This window comes from Mobula birostris, chromosome 25 (assembly GCF_030028105.1).
Source record: "Mobula birostris isolate sMobBir1 chromosome 25, sMobBir1.hap1, whole genome shotgun sequence".
Lineage (NCBI taxonomy): Eukaryota > Metazoa > Chordata > Chondrichthyes > Myliobatiformes > Myliobatidae > Mobula > Mobula birostris.
Genome location: NC_092394.1, coordinates 60848576 through 60866475, shown reverse-complemented (window position 1 = coordinate 60866475; position 17900 = coordinate 60848576). Strand labels below are relative to the sequence as shown.

The window sequence follows — 17900 nt, the reverse complement described above, 5'->3', positions numbered from 1 at the left end:
ACACCATCACACACTAGTTTCCAGACTAATAACACTCTGTGACCCTATCACACACTGGTTTCCAGACTAGTATCACTCTGACCCCATCACACTGGTTTCCAGACTAATATCATTCTGACCCATCACAAACTGGATTCCAGACTAATATCACTCTGACCCCATCACACACTGGTTTCCAGACTAATATCACTATGACTCCATCACACACTGGTTTCCAGACTAATATCACTCTGTGACTCCATCACACACTGGTTTCCAGACTAATATCGTTCTTGGACTCCATCACACACTGGTTTCTAGACTAATATCACTCTATGACTCCATTACACACTGGTTTCCAGACTGATATCACTCTGACTCCATCACACACTGGTTCCAGACTAATATCACTCTGTGACCCCATCACACACTGGTTTCCAGACTAATAGCACTCTGACTCCATCACACACTGGTTTCCAGACTAATATCACTCTGTGACCCCATCTCACACTGGTTTCCAGACTAATATCGCTCTGTGACTTCATCACACACCGGTTTCCAGACGAATATCACTCTGACTCCATCACACACTGGTTTCCAGACTAATATCACTCTGTGACTCCATCACACACTGGTTTCCAGACGAATATCGCTCTGACTCCATCACACACTGGTGTCCAGACTAATATCACTCTGACGCCATAGCACACTGGTTTCCAGACTAATATCACTCTGACTCCATCACACACGGGTTTCCAGACTAATAACACTCTGTGACTCCATCATACACGGGTTTCCAGACTAGTATCACTCTGACCCCATCACACTGGTTTCCAGACTAATATCATTCTGACCCATCACAAACTGGTTTCCAGACTAATATCACTCTGACCTCATCACACACTGGTTTCCAGACTAATATCACTCTGACTCCATCACACACTGGTTTCCAGACTAATATCACTCTGTGACTCCATCACACACTGGTTTCCAGACTAATATCACTCTGACCCCATCACACACTGGTTTCCAAACTAATATCGTTCTGTGACTCCATCACACACTGGTTTCTAGACTAATATCACTTTATGACTCCATTACACACTGGTTTCCAGACTGATATCACTCTGACTCCATCACACACTGGTTCCAGACTAATATCACTCTGTGACTCCATCGCACACTGGTTTCTAGACTAATATCACTCTGACTCCATCTCTCACTGGCTTCCAGACTAATATCACTCTATGATTCCATCGCACACTGGTTTCCAGACTAATATCACTCTGACTCTATCACACACTGGTTTCCAGACTAATATCAGTCTGACTCCATCGCACCCTGGTTTCCAGACTAATATCACTCTGTGACCCCATCACGCACTGGTTTCCAGACTAATATCACTCTGACTCCATCACACACTGGTTGAGAAAGTTCATACGGATCCTGTCAGGATTTGTGGGCCTGAGTTATCATGAGGGATTTGGCAGGCTAGGGTCTTATTCCTTAGAGCAGAGGAGATTGAGGGGTAATTTTACAGAGGTGTAAATCAAATCATTAAGGGTATGGATTGGGTGAATAGTCTTTTTCCCAGTGAAGGGGTACTAACATCTAGAGGTGAAAGATTTCATAGGGGCCTGGGAAGCAACTTCTTCATACCGAGGGTGGTGAATATATGGAATGAGCTGCCGGAGGAACTGGTTGAGGCAGGTACAAGAACAGCATGTTACATAGATGGGAAGGGCCACACGTTGTTAAATGGGACTAGCTGTCAGCCTGGATGAGTTGGTCGTTTCCACTTTGGGATTCTAACCCAACTTCCATCAGACGGCTCTTCATGAAGTGTTAGAAAAGAATGTGGGTTTTATGCTTTGGTCTGATGGCAAATGTAATGAGTCTTTGTGTGCAGTCTGTTCTGCAGCACCTGTTCAACATGGCTCTGCGTCTTGTGCGTGCTCCTGGAACACAAGGACCACAACTGCATAACTGTGCGAAAGCAGATCAACTTACAGAAGAGCGAACTGCGTGAGACACTGACTGACATCCAGGCGAGCCAGTTGAAGTTTGAGGAATCGCAGACTCAACTGGAACAGCTGGTGGACAAGCTGAACAAGGACAAGTACAAGCTGGAGGATCTGATCAGAGCCCGGGTTGCTGCTGCCCTGGAGAAGGTGAAGGAGGAGGAGCACAGGCTGCTCAGCGAGCTGCAGGAGCTTCACTTATCCAAAACCCAGAAGCTCCAGGAGTGCCTGACCAGCACGGAGAACATGCTGAAGAGAATGGCAGCGAGCAAAGACGTGGTGTCCCAGCTGCTACGTTATGCCACGGAAGAGGAAATCCTGAGGCTGCAGGGGATGGTCAAGTTGGCTCTGAACCAGCTGCAGGAGAAAAAGCCAATGGATGTGCAGGTGGAAGACAGCATTATTGACTTTAAGGAGTGCTGCATCCTTCCAGAGAAAATGCTAGGCAGTTTGATCATTACAAGAAGTAAGTAATCATCAGGAACTCCTGTTGCCTTTCATGATTAGAGTGACAGTCGCCCTAAATTATCAGTGGACAGTGGCAAGGGCTTTGATGAGACCCCGAATTCCTCCTCTGAGCAGGGAAGGATATTTCAAAGCCATGCTACTGGTGTCTGGTGGACAGACTCCCAGAATGTGACCTGATCCCGGGCTGTGTCCAGTCCCAAAAATGTGTCCTATGTCCCATCAACACCCGTGCCTGTCTGCGCCTTGTAGGGAAATCACTGGGTCACAGCCCATGTGCTCCAGCAGTGTTACCTGACTGTCATTTAGAGAGATGTGCTGTGGGTTCCTACAGCTGGAGCTCACACTTCCCCCACCCCCACCCAGACTGTAGCACCTGCAGTTTCTTGTGTCAGTATCCGTGTATACAGTATCTGATGTGAAGGCATGGGTATTCTCCCCATTCTGTGGTATGTTGTTCCACTGGAAGCAACTCCCAGCATGGCAGATGCAACAAGAACTCCTTTGGGGAACTGTGAGCACGATGAATGTGTGTAATGGAACCAAGAGGGGGATGAAGGTGGCTGATGTCGGGCCAGCTGAGGGAATGGGTGGGCTAGTGGAGGATTAGAAAGAGAGAAGGGGGGAGGTAGAGAAAGAAGTTGAAATGATTAACTAAAGGGGCAGATTACCAAAAATTGAAAAACTCATTGTTCATGCCATTGGGTTATAGACCACGCAGATGGAATATGAGGCCATCTTCCCACTCAGTTCTGATGCAGTGTTATAACCCAAAACATCAACATTTCCTTCCCTCTCATAGATGCTGTTTGGCCCGCTGAGTTCTTCCAGTAGATGATCTGTTGCTCCCTTTCTGCTCCACGTGACATTTGTTAATTTGGTCCTATGGGCACTCCAAGAACTGTTTTCAATGAATGGTAGATATAAACATAAGTTAATCCTTTCTCTTTGTGACCCTCAAGACCTAAGGTTCGGCCAGCCCGTGGTCATCTGGGGAAAACAGCCTCTGGCCCCGCCAAACGGAGAAATCACGTTTGTGTGGATGCTGCGTGATGTGTCGCCCAGTTACAAACCCGCACCGCAAAATATCAAACAGTACACAAAATGCAATTAAACGATTGAGCTTTATAATTCTTAATTTGACAATATGGTTAGTAAAGAAACAAAAGAAAGAAAAGGGCCCAATCCTGTGAAAGTCTATTGAGCATCGTTGGAGCTCACTGTTTGTTCATTTGTTCCCATCAGTCTCCGAGTGTAGCCGGCCCTTGGACCCTGGCTCCTCAGTCCAGTCTGTCTGGTGGTCTGCCAACTCTCTCCATTCGCGTCCTCTCTCTGCATCACTCCCCGATGGAAATCCCGGCTCCCAGATACACAACATCCTGCTCATCGGCTAACATGTCCCGTTATCTCCAATCATAACCCAAACATTGCTGCTACAGAAAAACCATTACCTTAGCAGTGGAACATTACATAGAAGCCATTACGTTAGTCTTAGCAGTGAAACCTTACAGCGTGTTACACCTTTATGTGTTAGGACTAGATATATACATCATTTATTGATCAAGTTTATTATTTTTCAGTGATGCCTGGGTCTGCTTCGAAACAGAATTTCAAGTCATTGGGATGTGATGTTGCTGCTCCATGTAATAAGGTGATTTTGCATAATTAGTCTCATTCAAGGATTTAAAGTGGGTTCAACACCAAGCTGAGAATTCTGTGACAAAACTGAGGAAGTAATTGGATAAAATGTGATGACCAGCTGACTTCCAGCTCTGTCACAAACCACTGTGGCTAGCGAGGATCAGTGCAGGAGTAGCTCCAAATCAAACTAGTATTAACTCCATCCATTATCGCACTGCTTTCTACTTTACCCCACCTCTTCTTCCATTACCTCACCTTGCCCTGCCGTTACTGTTTCTCACTGAGAGTCACGTGGCTTTTCGATCCCTGCCATGAACTGGGAGGTGCTTGTCTTTGCTTGCCTGGAGTGGGTTGCAGCTGGTCACAAAGTGAGTGTTTCCTACCTCATTCCTGTCTGCGAAGGGAACAGGAGTACAGTCCACCCTCCTTACCCGCAGGTTCCGCACGCACGGATTCAACCAACCGCGGATCGGGAAAACCCGCAAGTTCTCTCTCCAGCACTCGTTGTTTGAGCATGAACAGACTTTTTTTTCTTGCCATTATGCCCCAAACAATGCAGTAAACAACGATTTACACAGCATTTACATTGTATTAGGTATTATAAGTAATCTAGAGATGACAAAGTATACGGGAGGATGTGCGTAGGTTACTGCGGATCAGTATTGAAATAAAAACGGTATATATTTTTCCTTTCTATGCATATAAAACACTTAAGAAACCTAGGTATTTCAATAATTAAACCACTGCATTGCTTACTAATAATTGTAGCTTTCATCGGGGCAGGGCCTTTCTCACTTTATCCTTTAAAATTGTTCCGATCGTTGACTGACTGTAGCCTAATGCTTTTCCAATGACCGATGGCATTTCACTTCTTTCCGATCGCTTTATTATTTCCACTTCATTTTCATTTGTGATCGTGATTATTTTCGTGAGCAGAAACACTGCGGATTCAGAGCTCCGCCAGGTCCTAAAGTCTACCACACTGATGTTAAATAAGGGACTTGAGCATCTGCGTTTTTTGGTATCCGCGGGGGGTCCCGGAACCAATCCCCCGCGGATAAGGGGTCTTATTGTAATAGCATGCTTGACTTTCTACATGGTTAGTCAGCAGGCTGTTGCTTCCTGTATTGTACTGGGACTTATGACGTACCTATTGTAGAAACATAGAAACCCTACAGCACAGTACAGGCCCTCTGGCCCACAAAGCTGTGCCGAACATGTACTTACTTCAGAAATTACCTAGGGTTACCCAAAGCCCTCTATTTTTCTGAACTCCATGTACCTATCCAGGAGTCTCTTCAAAGACCCTATTGTATCCAATTGTGTACAACATTGTGCAGCTAAGTGAGTGCTGTGTATGATTCACCAGGGCTGTGTTATCCTGTTCCTCAAGCTCTCTCCCCTCTCCTTAACACAGCTCAAGAGACTGAGCAAAGCTTCAGCCTGTGCTGAGGGGACATGCCAGTAAGGAGGAGGCAGGTTGTCTGCTCTCCCTCTGCAGGGTTCCCAGCGCTGGCTGGCTGAGGAATGCTCACGTGGTCAGTGGTCACAGAATTCCAGCCCCAGCCTTGTCTGTCCCACAGTCACAGAGCAATACAGCACAGAAACAGACCCTTTGGCCCATCTAGTCTCTGCCGAACTATTATTCTGCCCAATCCCATTGGCCTGCACCTGGAACATAGACCTCCATACCTCTCCCATCCATGTACCTATCCAAATTTTTCTTAGATGTTGTAATACACCAGTAATGCTGGCAGCTCATTACAGACTCCCTTATCCTTTGAGTGAAGAAGTTCCCCCTTAAATAGTTCACCCTTCATCCTTAACCCATGGCCTCTAGTTATAGTCTCAGTGGAAAAAGCCTGCCTGCATTTAGCCTATCTATACCCCTCAAAATTTTGTATACCTTTATCAAATCTCCCTTCATTCTTGTACACTGGAGGGAATAAAGTCCAAACTTACTTAGGTTAAATAATATTACTCAGGTCCCTAAATTCTAGCAACATCCTTGTAAATTTTCTTTGTACTCTTTCAATCTTACCGATATCTTTTCTGTAGTTAGATGACGAGAACTGCACATAACTTGTAGTATGTGAAGTAAGAGAAGTGGGTGCAGTTACTGTTACAAGAGAGAAGGTGCCCGCACCAGATGAACTGCACCCCAGAGTTTATAAAAATTAGAACCCTGACAGATGAGGGCATAAGCAGTCAATCTTGGTGAGAGCTGTGGCTATATTGAGGGACCCATTGAGTTCTCACCGTTGTGAATCAATTGTCGGTTAGAATTTAAGTTGTATTTGACTTAAGAAGAATTCTTTCAGGGAGAACTAAGGGGCACCGCTGAGACTGATGCCAGTTGTAAGTCCAGCACTTCCCAAGATGAGCTGGGTTTGAGTTCTGTTGGTAACTTGCTAAACATTCGCTTCTTCAGGAAGTGGGCGAGACATCGGAGTGCAATTTCAACAAAAGGAAATGTCTTGAGGCCAAGGAAACAGAAGTCTTCAAAAAGCCATGCCTGATGGAGGAGCCAAGCAACAAGATGGAGGCACTTTCCACTGCTGGCCCCAGTGGCACTGTACAGAGCCCCAGTCCCTGCACACAGAGAGTGATCTCTGTTGTTGACACTGACGTACAGGAACAGACAAACATGTTTCAGGACACAGGTAAACTTCAGCTGCACTCTGTGGCCACTTTGTTAGGTACAGTGGTACACTGTCTCCTTAATGCAAATATCTAATTAGCCAATTGTTTGGCAGCAACTCAGTGCTTAAGAGCATGCAGATGTGGTCGGAAGTTTATTTGTTACTTAGGCCAAACATCAGAATGGGGAGGAAGTGTGATCTGAGAGTTTATGATCGTGGAATGGTTGTGAGTGCCAGACGGGTTGGTTTGACTATCTCAGAATCTGATGATATCCTGGGATTTTCATGTGCAACAGTCAACGGTTTCTAGAGTTTACAGATTATGGTGCAGCAAACAAAACCATCCAGTGTGTGGCAGTTCTGTCTGTGAAAATGCCTTGTTAATGAGAGCGGTCGGAAGAGAATGGCCAGACTGGTTTAAATTGACAGGAAGGCAACATTTACTCAAGTAACCACATTACAATAGTGGTGTGCAGAGGAGATTCTCTGAGTGCGCAACACAACACATTGAAACTTGAAGTGGGTGGGCTACAGCAGCAGCAGATCACAAACATACTCAGTGTCCACTTTCTTAGGTATAGGGGCCACTGAGTGTATATTTGACATTGTAAGCAAATCCATTCCACACTCTCTGCAAACATCCCACAATTTTGTTTATTTTTGGTGAATTTTCATATCTCTCAAAGAGTGCAATAATTTCTCTATCCACTGTTGTCAGTGGGCACTGTGAACTCAATGAATGATAGTGTGTTTTTTTAACTGGCAATAAGCTCCCATAAACCTAAAAATGGTGAATTAGAGACATAGAAAACCTACAGCACGATACAGCCTTTCGGCCTACAAAACTGTGCCGAACATGTCCTTACCTTAGAAATTACCTAGGGTTACCCATAGCCCCGTACTTTTCTAAGCTCCATGTACCTGTCCAGGAACCTCTTAAAAGACCCTATCGTATCCGCCTCCACCACTGTCACCAGCAGCCCATTCCACACACTCACGACTCTCTGCGTAAAAAAACTTGCCCCTGACATCTCTGTACCTACTTCCAAGGACCTTAAAACTGTGCCCTTTCAGCCCTGGGAAAAAGCCTCTGACTATCCACACGATCAATGCCTCTCATCATTTTATACACCTCTATCAGGTCACCTCTCATCCTCCGTTGGTCCAAGAAAAAAAGGCCGCGTTCACTTAACCTATCCTCATAAGGCATGCCCCCCAATCCAGGCAACATCCTTGTAAATCTCTTCTGCACCCTTTCTATGGTTTCCACATCCTTCCTGTAGTGAGGCGACCAGAACTGAGCACAATACTCCCAAGTGGGGTCTGACCAGGGTCCTATATGGCTGCAACATTACCTCTCGGCTCCTAAACTCAATCCCATGATTGATGAAGGATAAAGCACCATATGCCTTCTTAACCACAGAGTCAACCTGCGTAGCAGCTTTGAGTGTCCTACGGACTCGGACCTCGAGATCCCTCTGATCCTCCACACTGCCAAGAGTCTTACCATTAATGCTATATTTTGTCATCATATTTGACCTACCAAAATGAACCACCTCACACTTATCTGGGTTGAACTCCGTCTGCCACTTCTCAGCCTGTTTTTGCTTCCTATCAATGTCCCGCTGTAACCTCTGACAGCCCTCCACACTATCCACACCACCTCCAACCTTGCGTCATCAGCAAATTTGATAACCCATGCCCCCAGTTCTTCAGCCAGGTCAATTATAAAAATCACGAAGCGTAGGGGTCCCAGAGCAGATCCCTGAGGTACACCACTAGTGACCAACTTCCTTGCAGAATATGACCCGTCTATAGTCACTCTTTGCCTTCTGTGGGCAAGCCAGTTCTGAATCCACAAAGCAATGTCCCCTTGGATCCCATGCCTCCTTACTTTCTCAATAAGCCTTGCATGGGGTACCTTGTCAAATACCTTGCTGAAATCCATATACACTACATCTACTGCTCTACCATCTTCAATGTGTTCAGTCACATCTTCAAAAAATTCAATCTGGCTCGTAAGGTATGACCTCCCTTCCACAAAGCGATGTTGACTATTCCTAATCATATTATGTCTCTCCAAATGTTCATAAATCCTGCCTCTCAGGATCTTCTCCATCAACTTACCAACCACTGAAGTAAGACTCACTGGTCTATAATTTCCTGGGCTACGTCTACTCCCTTTTTTGAGTAATGGAATAACATCCGCAACCCTCCAATGCACTGGAACCTCTCCTGTTCCCATTGATGATGCAAACAAAGATCATCGCCAGAGGCTCAGCAATCTCCTCCCTCGCCTCCCACAGTAGCCTAGGGTACCTCTCGTACTTGTCTAATTTGATGTTTCCAAAAGCTCCTGCACATCCTCTTTCTAAATATCTACATTCTCAAGCTTTTCAGTCCGCTGTAGGTCATCCCTACAATTGCCAAGGTCCTTTTCCATAGTGAATACTGAAGCAAGGTATTCATTAAATACCTTGGCTACCTCCTCCAGTTCCATACGCACTTTTCCATTGTCACACTTGATTGGTCTGATTCTCTCACGTCTTAACCTCTTGCTCTTAACATACTTGTAGAATGCCTTGGGGGTTTTCTTAATCCTGTTCGCCAAGGTCTTCGTATGGCCCCCTCTGGCTCTCCTAATTTCTTTCTTGAGCTCCTTCCTGCTAGCCTTATAATCTTTAAGATCTCTATCATTACCTGGCTTTTTGAACTTTTCATAAGCTCTTCTTTTCTTCTTGACTAGATTTACAACAGCTTTTGTACACAACCGTTCCTGTACCCTATCATCCTTCCCCGGTCTAATTGGAACATACCTATGCAGAACTCCATGCAAATATCCCCGGACGTTTGCCACATTTCTTCCATATATTTCCCTGAGAACATCTGTTTCCAAGTTCCTGCCTGATAACTTCATATTTCCCCTTACTCCAGTTAAATGTTTTCCTAACTTGTCTGTTCCTATCCCTCACCAATGCTGTGGTAAAGGAGATAGATTCCCTTGTTGGAGAAATATTGGAAAGGATGTGTCCCTTGTTGGAGAAATATTGGAAAGATATTTTTGATATTATTTCAACGGTCCTAAATATAGACTTACAACCTCATCCAATTACTGCTATCTTTGGACTACCAATGATAGACTTAAATAATTTAACCTCTTCATCACGAAGGATGATTGCATTTCTTACTTTAATAGCTAGAAGGTCCATTTTGTTGAATTGGAAAGAGATTAACCCTCCTACTGTATTTCATTGGTTTTCACAAACTATGGTGTGTTTGAATTTCGAGAAAATTAGAAGTGCAGTTTATGACCCTTCTATTAAGTTTGAAAAAACTTGGAGGCCATTCATTCAGCATTTTTATTTGATGTAATTTGATCATTTCCAAACTTGTTTTATCTCTCTGTACTGTTGTTGGAGGGGAATGGAGACGTCGACACTAAGGTTTTCTTCTTTTCCATTTTTAAGTTGTTAGTTTTGCCCAAGTCTTTCAGTTTAGTTGATTAATTTTGTTTTTCTTTGGGGATGGGGTTTGCTTTTTTTTTGTTTTGTTTTTTTTTCTTTTTCATGATTTTTTTTCCAGTTTTTTTTTGCTTTGTATTATCCGTGGTTAGTTCTACATGTCTGGGAGCTTTGTTAATTTACACTACTTGGTTTTGCAATTACTTTTTTTAAGTGTAACAATATATCTCCTACTATTTGTATTATTGCTATGTTTTGTTTCTATATTTTGAAATTAATAAAAAGATTGAAAAAGAAAGATTTGTAATCACTATATCCAAAATGCTATCCCACTGAGAGATCTGACACCTGACCAGGTTCATTTCCCAATACCATATCAAGTACAGCCTCTCCTCTTATAGGCTTGTCTACATATTGTGTCAAGAAACCTTCCTGAACACAGCTAACAAACTCTATGCCATCTAAACCCCCTCGCTCTAGGGACATGCCAATCGATATTTGGGAAATTAAAATCTCCCACCACGACAACCCTGTTATTATTACACCTTTCCAGAATCTGTCTCCCTAACTGCTCCTCGATATCCCTGTTACTATTGTTATATAAAAAACACCCAGTAGAGTTATTGACCCCTTTCTGTTCCTAATTTCCATTTATAGAGACTCCGTAGACAATCCCTCCATGTCTTCCTCCTTTTCCACGGCCGTGACACTATCGCTGATCAACAGTGCCACACTCCCACCTCTTTTGCCTCCTTCCCTGTCCTTTATGAAACATCTGAAGCCTGGCACTCAAAGTAACCATTTCTGCCCCAGAGCCATCCAAGTCTCTGTAATGGCCACAACATCACAGCTCCAAGTCCTAAGCTCATCGGCTTTGTTCGTAATAGTCCTTGCATTAAAATAGACACATCTCAAACCATTGGTCTGAGAACGTCCCTTCTCTATCACCTGCCTATCCTCCCTCTCACACTGTCTCCAAGCTTTATTTATTTGTGAGCCAACCACCTCTTCTTCCATCTCTTCAGTTTGGTTCCCACCCCTCAGCAATCCTAGTTTAAACTCTCCCCAGTAGTCTCAGCAAACCTCCCTGCCAGGATTCAAGTGCAACCTGTCCTTTTTGTACAGGTTACTCCTGCCCCAAAAGAGGTCCCAATGATCCAGAAATCTGAATCCCTGCGCCCTGCTCCAATCCCTCGGCCACGCATTTATCCTCCACCTCATTCTATTCCTATACTCACTGTCACGTGGCACAGGCAGTAATCCGGAAATTACTACCTTTGAGGTCCTGCTTCTCAGCTTCCTTCCTAACTTCCTGCTTTCAGGACCTCCTCCCTTTTCCTGCTATGTTGTTGGTACAAATATGTACCACGACCTCTGGCTGTTCTCCCTCCCACTGCAGGATATCTTGGACATGATCAGAAACATCCCAGACCCTGGCACCTGGGAGGCAAACTACCATCTGTGTTTCTTTCCTGTGTCCACAGAATTGCCTGTCTGATCCCCTAACTATAGAGTTATCCCCTATCACTACTGCCTTCCTCTTCCTTTTCCTACCCTTCTGAGCCACAGGGCCACTGTTGCTTCCCCCAGGTAGGCTGTTCTCCCCCCCCACCCAACAGTACTCAAGCAGGAGTACTTATTGTCAAGGGGTACAGCCACAGGGGTGCTCTCTAGCCTCTGACTCCTGCCCTTCCCTCCCCTGACTGTTGCCCACTTATCTAAGATGCAGTTCTATCCATGAGTCAGAAATCCTCTCAATCAGTGGGACCTGACACAGATCAGGACATCACTTTGTCAAGCACCTTTACTCCATCAATAATAGCCAGTATCTCCCGGTAGCCAGCTGTTGTAATTCCACCTTCCACATCTGTTCACAGACCCCGCTCCTGGCACGTGGAGGCCAGATGCAGTTAGACAGCACTTCATATTCTGCCTTGGTAGTCTCTAACCTGATGGTATGGACATTGATTTCTCTAACTCCAGTACCCAATCCCCCTTGTTTTGTCTTATCCCACTGACTGTAATTCCCCTTCTCTTTCCTCCCCATTTCCCTCTAGTTCCCCTCTTCACCCCTTTATTCCATGGTGCACTGTCCTCTCCTATCAGATTCCATCTTCTTCAAACCTTTGTCACTTCCACCTATCTCCTCCCAGCTTCTTGCATCAATCCCACTCCCTCCACCATGTCTTTCTTGCCCCTCTCACCTCGATTCATCTGTCACCTGCCAGCTCTCTCTCCATTCACTACCACCCCCCCCCCTCAACCTTTTATACTGGCTACCTCCCCTCTTTCTTTCCAGTCCTGGAGAAGGGTCTTGGCACGAAACATTGACTGTTAATTTCCCTCCATTGATTTTGCCTGGTCTACCGAGTCCCTCCAGATTTACAGAATTTGTGGGTGTTTCTTGTATCTCTGTCAGTGAGCTAAATTGATCCATGAAGCTAATGAGGAGCACTCTTAGCTCCGAATACAAGGAATCTGCTGCAGTTGCTGAGCGAGTATTGTCTCAGACAGTGCACTGGGATCTACCGGTCACTATTTAATGTTGAACAAGGAATGCATTCCTGTAAATGTTCTTTCAAAACTCATGGCAGATTCTCGAACATTCATCTCATTCTCTCCAACATTACAGGTTCTAATTGATTGCTCTGTTTATATCATAAACACAATCTGATCCTGACTCTCTCTCTCTCTCTCAACTTTTCCAGTGGAGATGATACAGATAGATTCTGAAGATTCCAACTGAGATTTGGCTGGAGATAAAGGTCTGAATTGGAACGGAAAGGCCCAGCAGCAGCACTGATACACAGACTGTGGTGATTAATATCTTTGTGGGCCGAAGGGCCTGTATTGTGCTGTATGTTTCTATGTTTCTGTGTCTATCCTGTGCCTTGTGAACTATTCCCAGAAACTTCAGCTATCTCTGCTCTGCCTTCATCCCCATGATATCTGAAACTCATTGTGAGGGGCTGATGGAGTCAGACATAACCGTTCTTGCAGATGCATTTTTTTCAGGCACTTAAAAATGAGGCATAGATGGATATGGTTCAAATCCTGGCAAATGGGATCAGTGTAGATGGACCAGCATGGACATGATGTGCTGATGGGCAAGAGATTTCAAAAAAATTACCATTATTGTTTTTAAAAAGAATCAAATAGAATATAAAAAACAGTAAATACTTAGACTCAATCATGCCAAATTTAGTAATCTACTTGCTATGTTGATAAACTGATTGGTTTACAGCTAAACTTTGTTTTAAGAGGGTGGATATTTAATATGAAAGAGAAATTACACAGTGCCAAGTGATACATTTAAAGACTGTGATAAAATATGTTAATCTCATTTCTCTCTATGTCAATCTAGTTGATCCCTGAATTTTTTATTGTTGACAAAATTAAAGACAGTCGATGTTGGCATCTGGAATAAAACAGTAGAACACTTCAAAACAATGTGTTTCAGAGACAGCGAAGGAGAAGCGAAAGATTAAATAAAAATTCCTTCTTGCAGATGACTGCAGCTTGAAATGGCAAGAATCCCAGCAGCACTGGGTGACTTGGACTGTAATCGGGGACAATGACTCAAGGGCAAGGAGAGAAGGGTTAGCCAGAATCATTATCTGCACATCTATCCAAAAACTACACTGGATACGTTTTCATCGAGGCACAGCGGTCCACAATAAAATACTGTACCTGCTGGCCTACTGGTCAGAAATACACTCCACTGCATGTTTGCTGAAGAACACAATGAGAACTTTAGCATACACACAATCTGTGATGTACTAAGCCTGAGAAAGAGTGGCTGGTGAAATGCATATTGTCAATGTGATCCTTAATTGCCACCTGAATAGAGTTACCAGCTCTGTCGATGCAGAGGGCAGTTAAGAATCACTAACGTTGGGGGGGTGGGGGGGTGGTGCGGCTGCAGTTGGGTCCAGGCCAAACGCAAGAGATGCCTCAGTACCACACACAGAATGCTGGAGGAACTCAGCAGGTCAGGAAGCATCTACGGAGAGGAATAAACAGATGACATTTCAGGCTGAGACCCTTCATCAGGATTACATGGACTTTATATATAAATAAAATGAGACTGTGGATGCAGGCCAAAGCAAGTAAAGCAGAGGATTCCATCTGAAAGCTATTAGAACAATTTTAGAGTTTAGCACATTTACATTTAGCAAATGATTTCTCAGTCCCAATCTTTGAATGTAAATTGTAGATTTAATTTAAATGAATAATCGGTTCCTAAAAGCGGTGGGTTACAGACCAGACAATGCCGATTTAAATTCATTGCTGTGTGTGGTGTAGGTGTGAAGTTTTAAGTGTAGTTGCAGAGAAAGCTTCGTGAGTATGAAATGGTCCTTTGATGTTTAACACATAAAATGTGTGTAGTGCTGGGCATAGACAGACGTTTCCACCCAATGATGCCTGCTGTATCTTGTTTTGTTGAATAAAGAAGCTGCTTCATATCTAGCAGTACTTTTCTCCAGTGACTTCATTCACGCAACAACAGTGGCCAGATGGCTTAATAGTGGTAGTAAATTGACAGGGCAATTGCAATAGCTTTTAACAAGCCTACATTTAACTACTTGAATGCCATTTCCTCTAAGTGATGAGATGGAATTCCAGATACCAGATCAATAGTCTAGGCATTACATATTACAACCATGTCAACCTCTACACTATCCACAACACCCCCAACCTTTGTGTCATAGGTATGTTCCAGAGAGGAGGAAGTTCTCAAATGGCAGGGGTGTGCAATCTGGAGACACCACCTTTTAAAATGTCCTCAATGGACTTGTCAGAATCATTTTTAATAGCACCAGCATTTGTTGTGAAATTTGTTGCCTTTGCAGCAGCTGTACAATGCAATACATAACAATAGAAAAAAAACATGAATTACAGTAATATACTTTGTATATTAGACAGTAACGTCTCTGTTTTGAAGATTATCAAAGCTAACAAGGATCCTTTCCACACTGAAAAGTTATTTTGAAGATTATGAAAATTAAATAAATATTTTTTTGATTGTCTTCACAGAAGGTGACACAATAAACCTCCTGGAAGTATTGGAAAATAAGGAACAGAGGGAAATTAACATTAGTTCATGAGTGGTGTTGGATAACTTAATGGGACTGAAAACTGGCAAATTTCAAGGACCTGCTTGCCTGGTTATGAAAATGGGGAAGAGGCAGCTGTGGATGGATAAACTGGTTGTCATCTTCCAAAATTCATTGTGTCAAGAACAGCGGGATCTGTGGGTGGATAAGATCAACTGGTTGTTGTCTTCCAAAGTTCATTGAGTCAAGAACAGTTACTATAGATCAGAAGATCCCTCTATTTAAGGAAGAAGGAAAGCTGTGATCGGTTGGGCTGTTATCTGCAGTTTGGTAAGGATGAAAGTGTTTGGAGTTTCAAGAATCTAGATTGGCTGCTATGGAGGCTATTAAATCCAATTAGAGGACATAGACTGGAAAATTACTAGAAAATAGCATAAAATAAATTAATTCCCTCTGAATTGAGAGGTTGTTTATACCAAAAATTTAAGTTATAGATGGAACAATCAAATTAGGAAGGCACATTATATGCTGGCCTTTATTGTGAGATGATTTGTTAAAAGATATTTGAGAGGATCCTAATGAGGCAGCATCTGGGATGTGGTGTGCTGGTTTGACCCTCACCTCACTTGCGATAAAGAGTACACCAAACTCTTACCAGATTTATACAGAAAGGACGAGATGAGATTTCATTAAAACAGCTAAAATTCCTATTGGTCTGGGGAGAGGTGATGCTTTGCCTCAATAAGTGTCAAGTATGCGACTGCACAGAAGCATAGCAGTTAGCGTAACATTAGCAGCTCTCCAGTGTGTGGTGAAAACTGCCCAGCAGATTATTGGCACCCAGTTGCCCACCTTTGAGAACGTCTACCATAAACGCTGCCTGGGCAGGGCGAAAAGCATTATCAGGGATGCATCTCACCTTAACCATGGACTTTTTACTCTCCTCCCATCCGGGAGGCACTACAGGAGCCTCCACTCCCGCAGCAGCAGGCACAGGAAGAGCTTCCTCCCTGAGGCTGTGACCCTGCTGAACCTCACATCACAGCGCTAAGCAGTATTGCACCCATATTGGACTGTCTCAGTACTTTTATATTTGTATGCTGTAGCACTTACTTTTTATTCACAGTTTTTGTAAGTAATACTATTCTTTTGCACTTCTGGTCAGATGCTAATTGCATTTCATTGGCTTTGTATCTGTAGTTGGCATAATGACAATAAAATTGAACCTAATCTAATCTAATTATTACAGCGCCAGAGATCTAGGTTCCAATCCCGTCACTGTCTGCAAGTAGTTTGGTATGTCCTCCCCATGACCATATGGTTTTCCTCTGGGTGCTCTGATTTCCTCCCACATTCCAAAGATGTATGGGTTAGTAGGTTAATTGGGCACTGAGGGCTCACTGGACCAGAAGGGCCTGTCACCATGTTGGAATTCACTGGAGGGTCAGTCACAGAGCACATTCAGGATGATGGACAAGAAACTAATGGCTAGGTGTACACAGTTGGCTAAGCAGCATTCGTGGAGGCAAAGGAATTGTCAACATTTTGGTCTAAGACCCAACGTCGGGCCCAAGAGTGTAGAGTGAAAATAGCCAATGTACATAGGTCAGAGGGAAGGGTGGAACCAGGTAATGTTGAGGTTGGTAGGCAGATGGAGCCAGGTTGGAGGGTGGATGGAAAGTGGAGACAGAGGCTGGTAGGTGATAGGCAGAACCAGATGGGGAGGAGTAAAGGGCAACTGCAATCATACAGGGGACAGGATAGGAAATGAAGGCTAAGAGAGAGGAAACCCAGGTGGAGAGGTATGTGGATGATAGGCAGATAGAACCAGGTGGGGGAGGATAACTAATCTAGGCAACAGGGAGGGGTGGGGATAAAGTAAAAAAAAATAGGAGAGGAACTATGGGTGGACTGGGAGGAGTAGGAAAGGAACACAGTTGGTGTGTGTCACCTGAAGCTGAAAAATTCACTGTTCATACTAATGGAATATGGGTGTTTGCATTTGGTATCACTCTGAAAGTGGAGAGGGGTGAGGCCAGGCAGGTTGGTCTGGGAATGGGAACTGAGATGCCACGCAAATGGGGACTCAATGGCAAAATAGTTGCCTTGTCTGCACTTAGACACCCCAATGTAAAGGAGACTACATCACGAACACCGAGGTTGGAGGAGGTGCATATGGAAGGGACATTTAGCCCCTGCGTGGATGTGAGAGGCAAGGTGTTGGGACAAGTGTTGCATCTCCTGCTGTTGCAGGTAAGTTTTCAGGGAGAGGGGCATGAGGAGGGTGGGAGGTGAGTAGATTAGAGTCATGGAGGGGATGCTCCCTGCAGAAAGGAGAGGGCAAGATGTGGCTGGTGAAAATGATACAGGATGATGTGGATGCTCATACGGTGAAAGGTGAGGACCTGAGGAACTCTGTTCTATCTGAGGTGGGATGAAACCAGAGATGCCGAAGTAGGCTCCATCAGTTACAGCAGAAGGAGGTGTATATGTCTGAAGAAGAATGTCATAGAGCACAGAACAGTACAACACAGTATAGGCCCTTCAGCCCACAATGTTCTGTTGACCTCTCACCCTACTCCAATATTGATCTAATCCTTCCTTCCCATTAGCTCTCCATTTTTATTTCATCCA

General features: G+C 44.1%; 1 protein-coding gene across 4 annotated transcripts in view; it reads left to right on the top strand.

Annotated features, from left to right (window-relative positions):
• LOC140187534 (protein PML-like) overlaps positions 1-17544 on the top strand; it is a 47584-nt gene extending 30040 nt beyond the window's left edge. For 2 of the 4 annotated variants that reach the window (XM_072242902.1, XM_072242901.1), the window contains exons 3-6: positions 1889-2466; positions 4046-4116; positions 6538-6769; positions 12918-17538. In XM_072242902.1, coding sequence (XP_072099003.1) covers positions 1889-2466; positions 4046-4116; positions 6538-6769; positions 12918-12955 — 919 coding nt within the window. In that variant the 3' untranslated portion in view covers positions 12956-17538. Of the gene's footprint in view, positions 1-1888; positions 2467-4045; positions 4117-6537; positions 6770-12917 lie in introns of all 4 variants that reach the window. The other 2 variants (XR_011883114.1, XM_072242900.1) reach the window with 2 other exon arrangements.
• The last annotated feature ends 356 nt before the right edge of the window (positions 17545-17900 follow it).